The sequence below is a fragment of the Danio aesculapii genome, chromosome 24, assembly GCF_903798145.1.
Source record: "Danio aesculapii chromosome 24, fDanAes4.1, whole genome shotgun sequence".
NCBI classification, from domain to species: Eukaryota; Metazoa; Chordata; class Actinopteri; order Cypriniformes; family Danionidae; genus Danio; species Danio aesculapii.
In genome coordinates, this window is record NC_079458.1 from 15,391,745 (window position 1) to 15,413,396 (window position 21,652).

A 21,652-nucleotide genomic window follows, 5' to 3' on the forward strand; every position below is an offset into this window, starting at 1 on the left:
TTCAATTATCGAAACAATAAAAGGATAATAGTTCAATTTAAAAGGGTAATCATTTAGTAACACCAAAGACTATAGAAACCACAAGACGTGTCACACATATAGTTTTGAATGGTGAAAAGTGTAACAGTTAATACAGCGAATGAATCCCCGCCTTCTAGTACAGAAGCCAATCATCGATTGCTATAGACTGACGAATCTCCGGTGGAGGGGATGAGACCAGCAGCGAGTTTCTGCAGATTTTGTGTGATTTGGACATTTAGAAATGAATCTAAAGAGATAGATGTTGTTTAATTTTATTGATGATTCCTAATATGAAATTTTACCATATACTTGGTAAGCAATTTTGGAAAATTTGATGTTTCCCCATTCAGACTGTGCTGCATCTGAAATTGCATACTTCATACTATATAGTACACTAAAAATAGTACGCAAGCTGAGTAGTTTGTCCAAATTCATAGAATTCGAAACACAGTATGCGAGAAGTACCCGGATGACCTACTACTGCTGGCGATATTCTGAAATACGCATCGAATGGACAATACGCAATCTCATGATGCACCGCGAGAGAATATATTATTGGGAGTGAAGTGGGTAAGCCATGTGATGATGACAAAATGGCGGATGTAGTACGTCCGAGTTCCATTCATACTACTGACATTCATACTGTATAGAACGTACTTTTCTGACGGCCAAGTAGTACGTTTAATTTCAAATGCAGTACCTACTGAGTAGTAGGTGATTTCGGACGCAGCCAGAATGCCCGCGCATACTGCCCTAGAGGCATTTCAAAGATGGCAGCCGAGTGAAATTACTTGCCTTAAAGCAATGGTCTCAAACTCAATTCCTGGAGGGCCGCAGCTCTGCATAATTTAGCTCCAACCAGCTCCAACTCACACCTGCTTAATAGTCTTAATAGTCTGTGTTTGATTAGGGTTGGAGCAAAACTGAGCAGATGTGCGGCTCTCCAGGAATCGAGTTTAAGACCTATGCCTTAAAGCAGGGGTCACCAATCACGGTCCTGGAGGGCTGGTGTCCCTGCAGGGTTTAGCTCCAACTTGCCTCAACACACCTGCTGGATTGTTTCAAGAATACCTAGTAAGACCTTGATTAGCTTGTTCAGGTGTGTTTGATTAGGGTTGGAGCTAAAATCTGCAGGACACCGGTCTTCCAGGACCATGATTGGTGACCCCTGCCTTAAAGGGACTTTGGTAACAATCAATAACTATGTTAGAAAAAAATAGAAAGATAGAAAAAGAGCAATATGATGAAGTTGTATGATTGACCTATTATGTGCCTTTTTAAAAGATGTAAAATAAGTCTCGGATGTGGCTAGAGTGTGTATGTAAAGTTTCAGCTTACAATAACTCACAAATAATTTTTAGAACTCTTTGAAACTGCCCCTTTTAGGCTTCGAAGCAAATTGTGCTGTTTCGGTGACTTCTATCTAATGGGCGGGGCTTTCCCTCTCCGATATGACACGTACAAAATGGAGAATGTCAATCAAAGAGTTTCTACAGACTGTTTTTATGAAGTGTGATGATAAAAAATTGAGTTAATAAAATGTTACCATTAGAGGCTGGCTATATTCACACACTCCTGCCACACAACCATGTTAAACCCCTTGTGAAAGTGATTTTTGCATAATGGTCTTCTTAAAATTTTTTAAATATACAAGTCAGAATGTTTGCATTTCATTTTTACATAAATTTAATCACTACACTGAACCATTTTACTAATATTTGGACATTTTATCACCACAGAAATAAACAATTTAATAAAAATAAACAAAACATGTTTATATATATATATATATATATATATATATATATATATATATATATATATATATATATATATATTTATTTTTTTCCCCCAAAGTTAATCTCATCAAAACAAAGCATGCACACCTCAGAGTGTGTTAAAAATTCGGGAGGGTGCACTGCTTTTAAGCCAACCAGCACTATTTTGCAGTCCATGACGGCATCCAATTTGTACAGCAAAATGAATCCCTAAACATCTGGCAACATGCTACATTCGATGACAGCAACTCAGAGGTGGAGTTTGAACCCCTACTGACCTTCCCATTAAGGTATGCCAAGGCTTTTTTATTTGCACGTTGTGTCAAAACGCTATGCATCTAGATAATAGCTGTACTCTCCGTTTGACTGGTACGATAATTTTGGGATTCTGGTACGATACTTTGACATTTCCAATCTGGCAACACTGTTTCACATATTGTTTAACCCTCTTCAGTTGTCCACTCAGCAGATTCACGATAACGTTACTGTGCCATTTACATGAATGAATAACTAAGATTTTGAGTGGGCGAGCGTTTTTAATGAGGATGGATTCATGTGACAACCCTTTGTTTACAGTGTTTCTTTATGAAGCCAAAGTTCAAACAAACTTCCGGGATCCGGTATGAATGAGATGAACGTGACAGGTGTAAACAGCGACTGAAATCACATACAACCATCGCGAATTGATGAACGCGTGATATATGAACGATTCAAGACATATTTAAAGGTAGGAACAACTTGTGTCATGCAACAGTTTGACCGAATGATTTTAAAACGAGTCCTGTTACTCCGACAAGCAGGATATGACCATGTAAACAAGATAATAAAATGACCGTGTGTCATGTTGTTTTGAATATTACAATATATTTATGACTGAAGAAAGAGGAGAATAATCATAAGCCGTTATAATTTACCTGCAGATAAGCCGAGAACTTCTTTGAAGGAAGAATGGACTCATCAGGTAAGTTTTCTTCAGGTGTGAATCCCGCGAAGCCTGTCAAAACAAAAGCATGTCCGGGTCACACTGAACCCCAAAATTTGACATAATATAACATATAACTTATATTTTTCATACGATTTAAGACGAAGCTAATTTTTTAAATAGTTTTGGTATTATCCCAGGGTTAAGAAAACCTAACACCTGCGGTCAGAGTTAAACGGCAAATAAATAATTAAATAAATAAATAGACTGAAGAACAAACATAAACAGTTCAGTCTATATTAATTATTTGCAATACATAATTTAATAAATGGTGACTTTGTAAAAATAAATGTAAATCAAGTAAGGTTTTAGGACATTATTTACATCAGAGTTGCCCAAACTTTTTTTTTTTTTTTTTTAATAAATGGTTAAAAACCAAACTTGATTGAGGGTTGTGGGCTGTAGTTGAACTGTGTTATTTCTTAATTTATTTACTAATATTTAAAAATAACTAGAAAACATATTAATTAATGATGCAGTATCATTTTTAACATTTTATAATGAACATAATGTAGTAAAAACATAAACAATCACATTTATAACACAATGGAGCTCAATGCTGAATACACTAGTCGAGCTGCTCCTGTCTTTGCCTTGATTTGCTCGCAGATGTCTTGTGCATTGTCCTCTTTCTGTCAAGTGACAGTATTTACTTTTTAAAAGTCTGATTAATTTACACCATTTAATTGTAGCTAATGATGGCATAAAATGTGATTCACACAGTGTACTTTATTGAAAATGATTTCACAGGTGTATGTGTTTGTACTTTTACTTTATTTTAATTATTTAAAATAATTGTTCTGATAATTTTATACAATAGCAAATCAAACAAACCAATGTAAATGTGTCATGAAAATATATAGCTGGCATATAATTTACATTTTTTTATTAAAATATTTTTACAATCTAAATTTTATGTATTTGTATTGCAAAATATAATACAAAATGTAATATTAGTTTGGTGTGAGATTAGAAAATATACATACAGTAGGCCTACTGTTATAATAACCATGTCATGAAAATATATAAACAATCAAACAATTACATCATTTTATGTCAAATATAACTAGTTTTTAATTGCATTTTTTGGTGTGATTGTAATGACATTAGTTCTGATTAATATCTTAGAATGAAAAAAAACCAAACAAATACACAAATGAATGCTTTTGAATTTTAAAAATGCTATAGATTAACATTTAAATTATTGTATATAATATAAAAATAATTATTTTTTACATTTGAAAAAACCCACAAATGCATTATTCGCAGAGGCTGCCAGAGGGAAGGAGAGTGTTCAGAAAAGATCTCCACTAGATCTGATTATGAACCAGCTGCGAAGAAAAACCTCTTTCACAGAGAGAAAGAAAACGTCTGTGGGACGACTCTTCCGGCCATCCGAGAGCAGCGACAGGAGAAATGGAGGAATACCTGAGATAAAGGAATCAGACACCAGTGAAGGAAAAGAAAATAAGGAGCCTGGGAGAGGTAAGTCACTCAAATGGAGAGTTCATCCAAAAATTAAAATTCTGTCATTTTTACGCACTCAAACCTGTTTGAGTTTCTTTCTTCTGTTGAACACACACAAGTGAAGATATTTTGAAGAATGTTGGTAACTGGTAGCCTTTGACATCCATAGTATTTTAAGTCAGCAGTTACTGGTTTCCAGCATTCTTCAAAATATATTGTTTTGTTATAAACAGAAAAAAGGAACTCATGAAGGCTTGGAACCACTTTAGGGGATATCTGAAAATATCGTGTTTTAAAAATGTTCATAACGAGAGTTTCTATTCCCATGTTGTCTGGAGAACAAAAACTACTATTTTGGTCAGCAAATTTCTTATATTTATACTTTTATTTTATGCTTTTTTTTGAAGAACAGACATAAATTTTTTTGAAAAACAGATGGTAAGCAAAGCAGTTGAAGAAAGTCTAAGAAACTTGAGAACTAACTAAATAATTGCTTACTAAAGAGTTTCTGTTTCCATCGACATCCAATGTATGGCCAAAAACCAGCGTTCTTCAATATATCTATTTTTTACACACAAAAGAAGATTTTTTGAAGAACATTGGTAACCAAAATGTTTGGGTTCTTTTGACTTTTCTTTTTTTTTTTGCACTTTTGACCAAACATTTGAGGTCAATGGGAGGACAGAAGAACGATTTGGAACTATTTGAAGGTGAGCAAATGGTGAATAAATGTGTAAACTACAGGGTTCCCACAGGGTTGCTTCATGTCTATTTTTATATTTAGGTTTTAAAATCTTTTTTCAGCTACATTTTATTCCCTTCGTCAACTACCAATCACTTATTGTAAGTCAAGTACAGTCACCAGAGTGTACCTGTTAATTAAATTGAACTTTTATGTAAAATTGTTTAAGAAAATTAAATTAAATTAAATTTACATAAAAGTTTGTATTAAATTTACATAAGTAAAGTTTTACAAGCTAATTTTGGGAGGAGCATGTGATACGATCGACTACAGTCGCTAACCTTTAGCTAGCCTATTAGATCATTCCAAAATTACTATAAATATCCTGCCTAAACTTCATTCCCTATCTTCGTTTTGGAAAACTCCCCCTCTCTCCTTTCCTTCTCCCTCCTCCTCAATTCTATGATCGGGCGACATGGTGGCTCAGTGGCTGGCACTGCTGCCTCACAGCAGGAGGGCCAATGGTTCAAGTTCTAATTGAGCCAGTGGGTACTCTCTGCTTGTAGTTCTCCCCGTGTCCGCGTAGGTTTTCCCCGGGTACTCCGGTTTCCTCCCACAGTCTAAAAACATGTATATAAGCGAATTGTAATAACAGTCACAAGCACTTAAAGCATACAAACTGAATAAATTAGAACCACCATATTAAATAAAGTATAGGTAAAAAAACGAACTGGGGACTCTCGAGAAATACCTGATCCCGTATCCCTCCTAGTGCTCATTGACCAGGTGGGAACCTTGAGCTCGTCTATCTCCGAGCTAAACCTGCTATCATAGTCGAGCATTATCGAAGTGTGAACTTTTGAAAATTACATAAAATTTACACAGATTTAAATTTTTTACATAATTAACTTTCAATAATTAAATGTAATTATTATATCAGGATTATATATCTTTTAGGAGATAGGCAGCACTTCACAGCCATGTAAACATTGACTTAGATTTTCTTTCCTCTCAATCTGTGCTAAATTGCTGTTCTCATAGTGGCTATTAAAGTCATGCCATTTTTTTATATTATGCAAAACACAACAGTGGCCTGTTTTTTCCATTCATTATAGTTCAAGGAAATTCAGCATTTTCGTCAGTGAAAGTCAGGCAAACGTTAGGGAATTTGATATTTGGCTTATTGAGTGGGAACTTTGGAATTATCCCTTTAAAAAAATGAAATGAACGAACCCGTTTTACTTTAGAGAGCAGCATCACGGCTGAGGAGAGCGGCTCAGTTGTGGGCTGGGGTCGGGTCAAGCAGTTCATGCAGAAGCTCGGCAAAACCCCTCACAGCCACAACCTGAGCCTGAGCCACTGTGATCTGACAGCCACAGATTTAGTGGAACTGGGTGGGTGTTTTTTCCTCACATACTATATCAGTGTTTCTCAACCACGTTCCTGGAGAACCACCAGCTCTGCACATTTTCTACATCTCCTTAACCAAACACACCTGATTAACATCATTAGCTCATAATCAGAAACTGAAAAACCTGTAATGGGTGTAACAGACAAAGGAGACATCCAAAACATGCAGTGTTGGTGATCCTCTGGGAACGTACTTGAGAAATGCTGTACTATATCATACACAAGAAGGCATGTATCTGGATGTCTAGCTGTTGTTTGGACGTTTCCTCAGCCACCCTGCTGCCATTTCTGTCTGAGCTGGAGCTGATGGAGCTGTCCTGGAATGATCTGCTCGGAGGCTCTCTGAAGGCTCTAACTGGGCACCTGCAACATGTGGAGAAGCTCCGAGAGCTAAAGCTCTGCAGCTGCAGATTAACACAGCAGGACCTGACTGCTCTCGGTAAAGCTAATATTACATTATTATTGCGACTGAAAGTTGACCCAAAAATGAACAGACTGTCATCATTAACTCACCCTCACAGCATTTTTAATATTATAATTTTGCAGCCTGATCTTATACGAAAACGTAATTTTTTTACATTGTGCTAGTTTAGTGGCTGGTTCGTATGAATTTGTACAAGTTCAGTCATACAATGTGCAATGTACAATTTTAAAAAGGAGGCATGACACCCCACCCCACCCCTAAACCCAACCATCATTGGATATTGAGCAAATCGTACTAAATTGTATGAATTAAATCGTACGAATTCATAGGAATTAGCCACATACAATTAGTTATGAATTACCGTGAATTTGAAGCATGCACTTTTTAAAAATTGGCACACATAGAACATTGCTGTTTTAAGAACTGGTCACTTAAAGAGATATAGAAAAAGAGTTCACCCCAAAATCAGCCATCATTCTCCACTTGTTCTAAACCTGTTGAAGTTATTTTCATCTGTTGAACACAAAATAAGATATTATTAAAAACCTCAGGAAAAAACAGCTATTAACTTCCATAGTATTCTTAATATAGATGTCAATGGCTGTTTTCTATCATTCTTCCTGAAATCTTGTTTTATGTTAGACAGAAGAAATTAAATTAATAAACCTTTAAAACCACTTGGTTTTTTGAGTAAATGGTGATTAAATAACTGTTCACCACCCAAACAATTCCTTTAAATGTTTTTGGGGAACCAAAAAGTTTTTTCATTGCCATTGTTGCAAAACCCCCCTTTTGGAATCTTTATTTTTATGAATGTTAAACAGAAGAAAATGGGCACTGAAACTCTTTGGATACTTCATTGTTGGAAATGATGTCTTCCTCAAAATGTTTTGGAAAGTCTTGACAACAAAAGAGTTTAAACGTTGAGTTAAACAAGTTCAGTTGTTTTCCCATCAATGCTCATTTTATAGTAAAAAACAATTATATAATTAGAATAAATTAAATAATTATATTCACAGTTAAAAATAAAACAAGGTCGAACTTATTGGAAAAACAATATGTATCCCTAGAATATGAAAGGGTTAGTTCACCATAAAATGCTAATTTAGTCATTACTCTTAAAAACCTCTATGGATTTCTTTTTTCTGTTGAACTATAAAAAAAAGTCAATAACCTGTAGCCATTGACTTCCATAATATGAAAAACAAATACTATGAAAGTTGATGGTTACAGGTTTCCAGTTTTCATCTAAATATCATCTTTAGTGTTCAAATAATAAAAAAAAAAGGTTTAAAATAAGAGTAGAGTGAGTAAATGATTACAGAATTTTCATTTTTGGGTGAACTATCCCTTTAACATTGTTAACAAAATCATCATTTTTTTTATCTTACATCTTAAAATTGATAATTTAAGTTATAAATGATTTGGTAGAAGTGACAAACCTCTCCTTAACTGATACTTCAGGTGAGGCTCTCGACTGCATTCCTCTAATAGAGGTGCTAGATCTGTCCTGGAATGTTGGCATTGGTGCAGGAAATTTCAGACACTTCACAGAACAAATCCAACCTGAAAACAGACTGAAAGACCTCCGCCTGGTGGACTGCCAGCTCTTGGAGACAGACATTACAGCTCTGAGTAAGACCAGACTTGTATAAATCTAGAAAAAATACAAACATTTAAGCAAAACCTTCAGCCATTCCACACTGGGAGTCTATGAAGTATATTTTTGTGAGCAGTCCAGAACTTTATGTGTAAAATTTACTAAATACATACACGCATATATATATATATATATATATATATATATATATATATATATATATATATATATATATATATATATATATATATATATATATATATATATATATAACTATGAAATATGTAGTAAAAGGACTCCCTTTATATTTTTACATATTGTTGAGTATGTAAACATGGTAAAACATGGCTTTTAGCTTCATTTAAAACTGCATTTATAAAAGTTGGGAAAAAACTGTCCAAATCTGCCTGAACGGGGGGCAAATACATTTTCACAAAACTGTATAATTAAAGTTATATAAATATATAAATTAATTGTCATGATACCATAAATTTAGGCCATGATACTAAGAAGTATTGCGATACTGTATTAATTCATAACTCAAATCTACGAAATAAAGCAAATGAACAGAAATACTGTATTTTGCTTTATAATGCTTATTTAATTCATAATTCCCTATTATTTGTACAGACATTCTCTGTTTTATATACTGTGACTGTTTTTTTGTTATTGCAGTAATAAATAAATATTTTTTTTGGCATAGATTTGCCATCATGCTGATCACAGTCCATTCGCTAACTTATGCTCCATCTTTCCATTATAGTCCATGGCATCATAGGCTACCTTATATAGGAAAAGAGTGAACATCTCAGTGCGTTCGGGCCATTGCTTATTTTATTTATTTAATGGCTCATTATTAATCATTAACTCAAAAACAGGTAAATGAAACACATGCTGATTTGAACAAATAACAGACTACATGCAGGGTTTCAGTTCTTAAATCCGATGCTTTTTGTCATGTGAAATGAGTTTAATATATGCTATTCTTTTATTTTTGGTCATGCATTTAACAATAAGAGATTATTTGAAATTAGAAATATTTAACTTTTTTTAACATTTTGGGTTTGGGGGGTGGAAAAATAGCAGCTGATTCACCTCAAATGTTATGTGTTCTTTTTATTTATTTTGTACATAATATTGTGGTGCTACCGAAGTACTGGTAAACTGTGCAACCCTAATATATATACATACATATGTAGGTTAATTAGGTTAAGTAGGCAGGTTAGGGTAATTGTGCAAGTTATTGTATAACGATGTTTTTTCTGTAGACTATTGAAAAAAAAATTAGCTTAAAGAGGCTAATAATTTTGAACTTAAAATGGTTTTAAAAAAATTAAACACTGCTTTTATTCTAGCCGAAATAAAGCAAATAAGACTTTTCTATGGATGAAAAAACATTATCAGACATGCTTTGAAATTTTCCTTGCTCTGTTCATTTGGGAAATATATAAAAAAAGAAAAAAATTCAAAGGGGGCAAATAATTCTGACTTCAACTGTGTGTGTGTGTGTATATATATATATATATATATATATATATATATATATATATATATATATATATATATATATATATATATATATATATATATATATATATATATATATATATATATATGTATATACATAACCGAAATAAAACAAATAATTTGAGAAATATTTAAAAAAAAAAAAAGAATTCTATATATAAAAATAATTATATAAAAAACCTATATAAAATCTCTATAAAAATATAATAATTCTACAAAAATTATATATATATATATATATATATATATATATATATATATATATATATATATATATATATATATATATATATATATATATATATATATATATATATATATATTCATTCATTCATTAATTCACTCAGCTTTCTGTCATTTTTAGGTCAAAAAGCTATAATTGGTAAAAAAAAAATGGCATTATATCAGTTTCCTTCTTCTTATTGATGTTTTTCTTCAGGTGAAGCTCTTCCACTGTTGTCTGGTTTGGAAGAGTTAGATTTGTCTAATAACAAACTGTCAATAAAGGGAATGGAGAACCTCACCTCCTCTTTCAGCACAACTCCAAGGCTAAAGACCCTAAAGCTGAGCATGTGTGGACTCCGTAAAGACCATCTCAGTGCCTTGGGTAAGAGAGCGATGATAAAAAGGCCGTCAATGGACCTTCAATGACAGATAAACAAATCTATTAACAACACAATCCATGGATACACATAAAATGATCGGCCAGTAATCTGATTTTCTTGTAATATGTTTTGTGAAATGTTAAAAGGCCAGGCGTTCAGGTTCATCACTGCACTAGAGCACATGGATCTATCGTGTAATAAGGAAGCAGGTGGAGGTCTCAGTACACTGGCTGCTAATCTGCTTCTCCTCACACACTTGAGAAGTTTGGACATGCATCTGTGCTGTCTAACAAATGATGATGTGCTGACTTTAGGTAAGACATGTTCATTTAAAGTAGGGCTGGACGATATTGAAAAAAACCCTGAAATTGTGATGTTTTATTTTTCTGTGATATGAATACAATTTCACCAGATGACTTGAATAGCTCTACTTGGAATGAAAGCATACATTTAGATTGTTTGGGATGATTCTGAATGAGAGTGAATTATGCATATAATATTATAAACAAATTGCAAGCATAGATAAAAGTGAAACTAACAGTGCTTAATGGAATCCTAGAGTCAAACAGTATTCAGGTGCAGACATTGAATAATCAAATGTAATGTAAAATAACACTGTATAATCAACACTGTAAAAAATGCTGGGTTCCACACAGTTGCTTCATGTTGTCCCAACACAAATCTATTAACTTTTAAATCTATTAAATTTAAGTTGATTGAACACAATACATTTAAGTTGTCACAAAAAAACTCAAATTGTGCTCATTTTAAATAAGTAGTGTGTAAAACATTATTTTAAATGAATGTATAAATATTTCTGTAAAATTAATCTCTATTAAAGTTACAAATGTTGTAATTCTTGTGCCCGGATGCTATAAACTCTCTTGAAAGGCTCTTGAAAAATCTTTAAAACACATGCAAATCATAAACGTTCACTCTGTTATGGTCAGAGATGCTCAAACTAGGGCTCGTGGGCCAAAGTTTTTAACCTTTGATTTGGCCCACCATCTCATCTGAGAAGAGAGTGAGAATGATGGGCAGAGAATGTCATTTTTAATTTAAAATAACCTTTTTTTTAAATTTATTTATTTTTTATTGCTAAACTATAAAAAAGCCAACTGAAATTAAATGTTTCATTTAAATGTTAATTGTAAATACGTAAATAAATACGTTGTAAAAATGTAAATACTGTAAAAATGCTGGGTTCCACACAATTGTTTCATATTGACCCAACACAAATCCATTAAGTTAAATCAATTGTTTTTACAAATTTAAGTGGATTGAACATAAACCAAGTAAGTTGTCCCAAAAACCCTCAAACCCTCAAAAATGATTCGGCAATGATTTTAACAGAGATTGCCATTTCTAATTTAAAATAACCTTTTTTTGTTTGTTTGTTTGTTTGTTTGTTTTATTGAACAATAAAAAATGAAATCTTACATTAAAATGTTCATTGTAAATACGTAAATAAATACTTTGTAAAAATGTAAATATTGTCGCTCGATAGATAGAGGACAATGCAGAAGACATCTGCAAGCAAATCAAGGCAAAATCAGGTGCAGCTTGACTATTGTAACTCCATTCTGTTATACATGAGATTGTTTTTACTGTAATAAGTTCATTATAAAACATAAAAAATGTATACTGTATTAGCTAATACAAAGCAATGTTTTCTAGTTATTTACATATTATTAAATATATTAGGAAGAACTTATGACAACAAGCTTTCCGTGGGGTCTTAAAATGTCTTACATCTCAAAATCAAAATTTTAGGCCTTAAAAAGTCTTAAATGTACTAAAGTATTGTGTTGTAGGTCTTAAATCTTTTCAAACAGGTCTTAATTTTCCTTTGTTCATCTATAAATCTGGCCAAAACCCATACAACCACCAACAATCCATCTCAGTAAAACTTGAAACCTTTTATTTTATTCATTTTGAACTCTATTTACCATAATGGTTTAATTATTTTCCTTACAAAAACATTTGTTTTAAAGTGCTCCATGTATTTACTGCTGAGGACACTGACCTGGACAGATTGTTGAGCATACATTTAGTTTATTATAATTTTCAAAACTTTTATGTTGGAAAAAGAAGTGTATGGATACAAGAAGAGCTTGCTTGTTTTTACACTATTTAAAATATTTTGCTAAAAAATGTCTAAAATATGATTATTTTTTCATTATTAATGTATTATTGTATTAGCAAATTTATTAAACTACAAATAAAATGTTTTGGATAGGTCAAATAAACGTCTTTTCCATCTGGGCCATTTGAAAAATACTTTAGCGTTTAGCCCTTTATGAGTCTAAAGTTTAATTCATAACGATCTTAAAATTGTCTTTCATTTAAATTGGTAAAACCTGCAGAAACCTTGTATTTACCTTCTTCCCACTAGCCTCATTCTGGTTTGGGCACCTCTGGTTATGGTTAATCTCAGCAGTGACTCCATAAATAACACGCATTCTGAAATGTGTTGCTGAACAACTACAGTGCTCAGCATATATAAGTACACCCCTCACAAATCTCTCTTTTAAATTCATATTTTAATAGGAAGCTTTACAATATTGTATTTGTGCATATACATTAGATTAGCCAGTACTGAAGCCAAAACTCAAGCTTATCTAACAAAATAACCTATGATAACGGTCCAAAAACTAGTACACCCAAATTTATGTTATAGAAAAATATGAAATACAAATAAAATAAAAAAAAGAGAAAAAAATCAAGAAAAAAAAAGGAAAAATTTAGCTGAAATTTTATAGGTTGTAGCTTTTTTGCAATATTTTGTTTGAATTTAATTGTATTATCTTTCAATTTCTAAATATGTTTGGTGACTAAAATATTATTTTAATAAATATATCAGTTTAATAAATCTGTTTTGTTAAATGCACCAACATACATTGCCTAAATTCACTGAGAAATGGATAAAAATAGTCATTTTCAAAATGGGGTGTACTCAATTATGCTGAACACTGTATAATCCCAACTCAACATTGCAGATCCTTCGATGTGACTGTGCTGCATACACACATTGCAATATCAAAGCTGCTGAAACAATATATTGTGCAGCTCTAACTTAAAGTTAAGCAATCTTGTTTGCATTTGTATTTTAATGCACTTTTTCAGTCCAGGTGGCTCCATCTCTTAAAGAGCTCCGAGAGCTGGATTTATCATCCAACAAAAGTGTTGGAGACACACTCCAGAATCTTCTGCAAAGCCTTCCTCTTTCTCAAATGACCAAGCTTCCACTGAACAACTGTGACTTGAGTGATTCTGCATGCCATGCTCTTGGTAGGAAACAAATCCGAAGTGGCAAAACTTGATGCTATTTTTGTTTGAAATGCATTTATTAAAATGTTTCTGGAATTCTTCACAGCTACCGTGATGCAGACATTGAAACGGCTTGACAGTTTGAATTTGTCTTGGAACAAATGTGTTGGGGAAAATCTGAGGGAATTTCTGGAGCCCCTGCAGGCTGATTGCAAACTACAGGAACTCAGACTGAGCAGCTGTAATTTAACCACAGAAGATGTGCTACATCTAGGTCAGTTTTGTTTAAAGAACTTCAATGATTCACTTTAAAGTACATTAAGGTGCATTAAATAACATGCTGCAAATTACAGCCTATACAGTATAATGAGTAATATCTTAGTCGGCAGATTTGAGTTGAGGAACATATAAGTTCAGACCTTTTTTTCAGCTTCAGACTATGAGTTAATTTAGAGGATATCAAACATGGTATGATTTCAGGGACTTTCAGAACACATAAGGGCTTTTCACACTGTATGTCATCTGAAAGCCTGCTTTGTCAGTGTGAAAAGATGCACTGTTAGAATGTTGAATGCTTTGCCACCAATAGCCAACACAAGCCTCATATTCACATGGAGTGTATGTAGCTCATATCTTTCAAGGTTTGACATGTTGTGCATGCAGAAATGCTCTACTGCAGAACTTATTCTAATAAGTGGTTCTTCAACTGTTGCCTTTCCATCAGCTCCTACTAGTCTGTCCAATCTTTTGGATGAACAGGGCAGTTTTGCTCAAAGATTCACCAATCAGTGGGTATTATCGCTTATTCTGATGATTTTCTGTAAACTCTACAGACTCTAAAAATGCCAGTAGATCAGCTCATCTGACACCAACAACCATGCTATGTTTAGAGTGACTTCAAGGTCTTGTGAAGTGTTTTGAAATATGGATTTTTTTTCTGTGTTTGACCTCAACCGAAACACGAGGGTGGGACAAACTACAAGCTTTACATGTTTATATCAGATTTATATCTTCTAAACTTGAATTTTGTCAGTTTTGTAGCACACTAGCTAATAGATATCTTAAAATCTAGCAATGCTGATAGTAACATCTAAAACATTTTATTTTCATTTCATGGGACCTTTAAATCAGCATTCTTCTCAATTCTGATGCTTGGTTTGGGTTCAGAAGATCATCTCTCATTGAAGATCATCTAAACACATGGAGTTGCAGGCATGTGATTGGCTGATTAGATATTTACATTAACAAAAAGTCACAAGGTAGCGTGCCCAACAAACTGGCAACCAAATGTAAATACCTGTGATTAATTGTTAACCATGGGTAACCTGTAAACAGAGTGTGAAACATGAAGCAAGAGTTCTGAATAACCAAAGGTGAACTGTTTCATGTGTTAAAAGCCTTATATTGGCTGAGTCTGAAAGCTTAAGCAGCTGACTTGTTGCTCTGCTGCCCTGTCAGTCAGTGACTCTGACATACTCCTGAAACAACATCATGCTTTAACCTTTGTGCACTGTTCAAATGTACTACCCTTTCATTATGATCGGAATGAAAACATCCACTATATTAAACTGCTGTAAAACTGCATCAGATAAATATTATTTGAAAAAAAAATTGAGAATGTGGTTATAATGGAAGACAATAGGGCAAAAACAGTCAATTAGAAAGAGAACATGCTACACAAAAACTAGCAATGCAACAAAGGCAATGCCTTTACTAATCTTTCACATGCCCAAAACTGTGATAAAGGGTGGCTCAGTGGCTAGCACTGTTGCCTCACAGCAAGAAGGCCGCTGGTTTCCAGTCCCAGCTGGGCCATTTTGCATTTCTGTGTGCAGTTTGCATGTTCTCCCCGTGTTGGCGTGGGTTTCTTCTGGGTGCTCCAGTTTCCTCCACAGTTCAAAGACATGCACTATAGGTGAATTGAATGAACTAAATTGGCCATAGTGTGTGAATGTGAGTGTGTATGGGAGTTTCTTAGTACTGCGTTGCAGCTGTATGGGCATCTAATGTGTAAAACATATGCTCAAATAGTTGGTGGTTCATTCCGCTGTGGAAACCTCTGATAAATCAGAGACTAAGCAGAAGGAACATGAATAAATGAATGAAGATGGGATAAAAGGTAAACAAAATCCAGTCCACAATTACTTTATATTGAAAATACGACATTTTGTGTGTTTCTTTTTACCAAATCAGTGACATCATTTATAAACTTGGCAATTAAAGAGTTAAAATCCTGTAAGTTTTTAAAAACATGAAGTAGTTTTGATAGTAGTAGGTTGATTAATATATTTATGAAAAGAAATTGAAAAAGATATTTATCTGATGCAGTTTTACAGCAGTTTAATTTAATGAATCTTTTCATCCTGAACATATCTAAAGGGTAGAAAAGTTTGCCCAGAGTTTATTGTTCAGTTTTTTAAGCCTTTAACTGCCTGCTCTACCAAATGGTTGACCATGTTTTGACTTTTAAATAATGGCTGTTAAAGTCATTTAAAGAATGACTGTTTTAAATATTGGTTTGCACTACAACACTTGATTTTGGTTTTATTGTAAAAAACAAAACATAAAACCAAACAAGAATACATGTTAAATGAGAAACTAAAATATGGCATACTACATAAAGATGATTTATTATTTTAAAATGTTTTATTTTGAATATATTTTTAAATGAATTGGTCTTACACTTTATAATTTCAGATTGTTCATAGTATATGTATATTGATTCCAGTACTTTAACCAGAAACCAACATATCAACCATTTTGTAGAGGTTTATGTTTTAGAAATTATGGGATGTGTTGAAAAAAAAAATGCAATAAGTGTGTTAACTAGCAACATTAGGAGTTAAGAAATGCCATCCAAAATGTTTTTTTCTTGGTGGGGGTAGTTAAAGGGTTAATCTTCAATGCATTTTCTCGACAGTACATTGGTTAACTTTACCTTCAATGCAACATCCCCAACAGTACATTGGTTAACTGTGTACAACAAAATGGAGAACTTGGTGATAACTAACGGTATATTTGTTTACTACAATACTAATTTCTAGCTAGAGTTGGCAATAAATGTGGAAAACGTTGGTCAAAAACACTTACATTTACACACAAAATGATGCCTGAGTGGCACTTTGAGAGGCAATGTTTATTTTGTTAGCTCAGCTGTCAAAAATGGAAGAATTGTGGGATATCAACGCTAGTGAAGGATACACCTATGCTGCATCTATAACTTCCAAGACAGGAAGTGATTTTAGAGCTTTCGGGTGCAACCATTGCTTTAACGTTTCACCTAGAAAGGTTTCTTCAGCTCTGTAATGGATGATGGCCATAGCCATTGTCAAAGTTGGCAGGTGTGTGATGCTTAAAGTTTTGTAATGAAAACATCCATCTAACCGTTGTGATCTCGCAGAATCTGCCTGCCAGCGTGGAGCTCTTTCCCAGCTGAAGCTGCTTGATTTGTCCTACAATGGCAGTGTGGGAGATGGTGGTTGGACGTCTCTTTTTGGGAAAGCTGCGGGTCTGAAAGGACTGGAGGAGTTGGATATCAGCCTGCGTCCTTCCGCGTCCCTCTCTGTCTCCCCCTGGCTGCCCGCCTTGTTGAAGGCCCTTCCACAGCTCTCGTCCCTCAGCCGTCTGTCTCTGCAGCACTGGACTCTGAGCTCAGCTGAGAGAGACAAGCTGGAAAAAATTCTTAGCAAGAAAAGCGCCATCCTGGAATGTGACAAGCTGGCCACACCAACCCCAAAGGCAGCAGGTTAATGAGAAGCATTTGGAAATTATGGTTTTCCAAGTTACTGAAGTTGCAAATCAAGATGTTACTGAGAATGATGTGTTGATTGAAAGGCATTCTGCTTTTTTATATCACAAACTAACATATAAGTTGTAGCATCAATATACTACATTAAAAATGTAATTTAAAGGTGCAGTAGATGATTGTATTCAGAAACATTTTTTTGTTGTGCTGGTTAAAAAGTCTCTTCACATTCCAATAGTAATGATTAAAGCAAATGATCTTAATGTATACAACAGTTCTGTCTGGTTCTTGAGTCTGAAATATTCTGAGATATCTGTGATATTCTGCATAACAGCACTTATACCGCCTCTTCACCCTTCACCTTTGTGTATTACTCCACCCACACACAGCAACATGCAGAGGACACTGTACAGTTTGACAAATATTGTTGCTGTTAGACAACATAATGTACTTTTGAGGCTTTTTAAATCAAGAATGTATTTGTTTAGATTGCAACTATGCAGTTTATATATAAGGATAGTGCCTATTTTAAAATTTATAATTTCTGAGACAGCGCATTGGCGGTCATTAGCCTGTTATTGAGCAAAGACGATTGACTTTGTCCATCCACAAGATGGCGACATAATCCCTTAGAGGAGGAAAAACCCAGCGTCATTTTAAACTACAGCTGATCAAATCATTATCAAACTGGTAAATGACTTTCGAAGTAAATCTCTCTCTATTTTGTTGTAGTGCTGAATTTATCCTATAGCAGTTGTAGTGTGTTAAGAATGAGATGGGACTCATCTTAAAGTCTTAAAACCAGAGATGGCCACCTGTTTTTAATGAGTTCAGGGTTAATTATTGTGATCTTTCGATGGCTACAGAGAAATACTGGGAAATCTCTGTAGACTGATGGAATTTCATTTTGTTCAGAATTATAATCTTCGTTTCACCAAAATCACATGTTTTGTCATCACTTTAGACATTACGCTAGAGAATCATTCAAATACTAGCTCTAATCTGACGTTTGTGAATTAGCAACGGTTCCTGCTGTTGTGACGTCAGCTGCAGATGTGAATGAATGTCGGAAGAAAGTAGTTCCAAAAGGATTTTGAGACTCTCCGTGTTTGATTTTCTTCTTTATATACATGATTATGCTGTCGAACTGTTGTATAAATGCAATATCACACTCGTAGCAGTGCGATGTGGCTGTATATTGTCACTGGTAGGCTTGTGCCGGTATTCGGTAATGCGATAAATCACGGTAATGAATATGCACGATATTGTTATCGCGGGCACTTCAAAATACCGTGAAAAATAATAGATCCGAATTTATATTCTTAGAATGCGCATTAGCTTATTTTCCATCAACCGCTTGAAGAAACACTGCGTATATGCTGCGCAGAACTGATGCGCACTCTAATGTAAACAATCCCCACATGTAGAAGCCCTGTGTGCGCGGCGCCGCTGCCACCGCGCTATAATCCTCACACGCAGGGGCGGACTGGCCATCTGGCAAACCGGGCACTTTCCCGGTGGGCCGACGTACTTTTTGGGCCGGGCTGATCATCGTCTTATGATTTGATCGGCCCATAAAAGGCTTAGCAGCCTATCGTTTTTTTCTGCCTTATTGATTGACGCTGCTGTGATCTGTGACTCTCTGAAAGTAGATGCTTTTTTTCCTGGACAGACAGACCGGGCCGGCCCATGTGACACCCTGCAGCCCATTGGCTCTTTTCGGTATTGACATTGGGCTGGCCCAATCACAAACTCCTATTTTGGACTCCGTGTGAGCGTGCGTCGTCTGTGTGTATTTGTTAAAATAGTCGAGAGTCAGAGAGAAGAAACGCAAGGGAGGCGCAGAGAAATCGCGGGAAATACACCGGCGTTTCATTTAGCGATTCTGAAAAGTTCTCTGTTCATTCAAGTACACGGCTAAAAACGCAAATCACGTGACCACACACTCTCTGCCCAGAGCTGCAGCCACTAGTTCAGCGGGTAAGGATAAACCCCAGGTCAGAGTATAGTGCATGTCAGACAGTTCATCTGCTGGATGATCTCATCTCACTATAGTTGTTAAACGTGATATTGAATTCATCTTGTTGTCTCTGTCTAACAATTCTTATGTCTTTTGAATCACTTGTTCTCAGTTAACTGTTTTGGCTGAGTGCAAAGATAAGCTAATATATTAATTTATGTAACCACATACACTGATTCTGCACATTGACTGATTGCTTACCTTTATCGTTTAAATTTAATGTACGTTATACTGTTATAATGGCCATTATTGGTTATTAAAACTGATATTCTGCAAAAGAATATTGTTATGTTTATTATTGAATATAGGCTGAGTGAATAGTGTATTGAATAAGCTAAATTGGCTGTAGTGTATGAGTGTGTGTGAATGAGTGTGTATGGGTGATTTCCAATATTGGGTTGTGGCTGGAAAGGCATCTGCTGCATAAAACATGCTGGAATAGTTGGCAGTTCATTCCACGATTGCTGATCGAAGATGGTTTCCCTTTGCACATTCACTTTGATATAATTGCTCAAGTTTCCTTTTATATTGTGTATTGTTTTATTTATATTTATTTGTATTTAAATGTTTGAAGTACTTTTAGTTAATTAAAAAGTTATTAAAGTTACTAAGTTGACGAAACTGAAGTTTTTTGTGTTTTTTTACCTGTTTCTCTAGTAAAATTACAATATCGTGATAATACCGTATACCGTGATAAAAGCTCAATCAATTAATCGCAGCATGAAAATGTGATACCGGCACATGCCTAGTCACTGGTGGGACACTAAAGCAGGTCTCACACCAGAATCGCCGCGTTGCGGCACGCAGCGCCATCCATTTTAGAATACTAAACATAGGTTTCTATTAGGGTACACACAGCAGCGCCGCAAGTCGGCGGCTGTCCGTGAAGCCCAGCCACGACTCAGGACACTGTTCATTTCTTTGCTGCACCACAGACCGCCATCTGATAAGTTTCATGTTAAATATCATGCGAATGTCCGCGTCTTTTGACTGTCATGTGCACGCCGTGTCGTGGCGCTTCCGGTGTGCGATCTACTTAAGGCACTCGAGCCAGCGCATGCATCCCACCAGTGCCGATATACAGCCATATCGCACTGCTATGAGTGGGATTTTGCTAATTTATATGTATTTTTATATTCTGGGTAAACCTCACACACATGCGAATGCGACAAACCAAAAACAAACAAGTTTCGTAGTTCAGTGCATTGGTAAGTTCAAGCATGGTGAACTCTGACCTGTGAAATCGCATTACTTGAGACCAACTGAAGATCAAAACATGACCTCTTTGAACAGAAATCTAAAATATGGACCAATCGCTTGCTTTTTTTTGTCTAATCATCTTGTTTAATCCCTCCCCTTTTCACAGTAATGTATTACAGAATTTTGCATGCTCAAACTCTAGTGTGACTGCGGCATAAAGCATAGGACTAAAAAATCGAATTAAAATTTTTGGGAAAGTTACGATAGGTAACTCCAAACTGTCTGTCAACAAATTTGAGTTTGTATATCTGCACACCCTGTTCACACAGATAGATCCATCATTTGCGTGTTTCCCCAACATTTCCCCAGATCTCCTAGTGCACCTTTAATTAAATATAGAATGAAACAAACTTTTTAAAATGAGAATTCAAAAACTCTTGTTATTAGTGACACCGGAGGCTGTTAAGTGAACTGCAGGCTTTTGCTTGCACACATATCATAGAAGAGATTCAATGTGAACACAACAAAGTATCTTATTTAAGAAGAGCTCTTTCAGCATTATTTTGAACATTGTAAACATTTGTTTAATATGCATCATAGAAACAAAGAGCTTAGAATGACCAAGAGGCGACACTCAATAGAACGTATCATTGCAACAGCAGCGCCCAGCAACAGCCTGATTCCGCCATTTTGGAGTGAAAGCGGTCGGCTGTCCATTGGATCTTATTGCTGTCGCGATGGCAAGCAGCTGCTTTGTTTTTTATTTATTTATTTAAAAAGTGCATCAAAGCTGAGATACAACCTAAAAGATGACAATACAACACTTACTATAAACAATCATCAGCACTTTTAATAGTTTATTTTACAGACTTATGCTGTATGTGCTGTTGTTCTATTGGAATTTTCATTCCAAAATGGCTG

General features: G+C 34.7%; 1 protein-coding gene across 2 annotated transcripts; it reads left to right on the top strand.

The window, feature by feature from the left end:
• Nucleotides 1–2,395: 2,395 nt before the first annotated feature.
• On the top strand, nt 2,396–17,784 carry lrrc31 (leucine rich repeat containing 31). 2 transcript variants are annotated; one of them, XM_056451172.1, is made up of 11 exons: nt 2,396–2,526; nt 2,720–2,760; nt 4,051–4,266; nt 6,178–6,324; nt 6,612–6,779; nt 8,229–8,399; nt 10,331–10,498; nt 10,643–10,810; nt 13,623–13,787; nt 13,873–14,040; nt 17,167–17,784. In XM_056451172.1, the coding sequence occupies exons 2-11, from the start codon at nt 2,748–2,750 to the stop codon at nt 17,514–17,516; spliced, it is 1,734 nt and encodes a 577-aa protein (XP_056307147.1). In that variant the 5' UTR covers nt 2,396–2,526; nt 2,720–2,747; the 3' UTR covers nt 17,517–17,784. The 2 variants fall into 2 exon arrangements, with proteins under 2 accessions (XP_056307147.1, XP_056307148.1); XM_056451173.1 differs by lacking the exon at nt 2,396–2,526 and adding an exon at nt 2,539–2,633.
• The last annotated feature ends 3,868 nt before the right edge of the window (nt 17,785–21,652 follow it).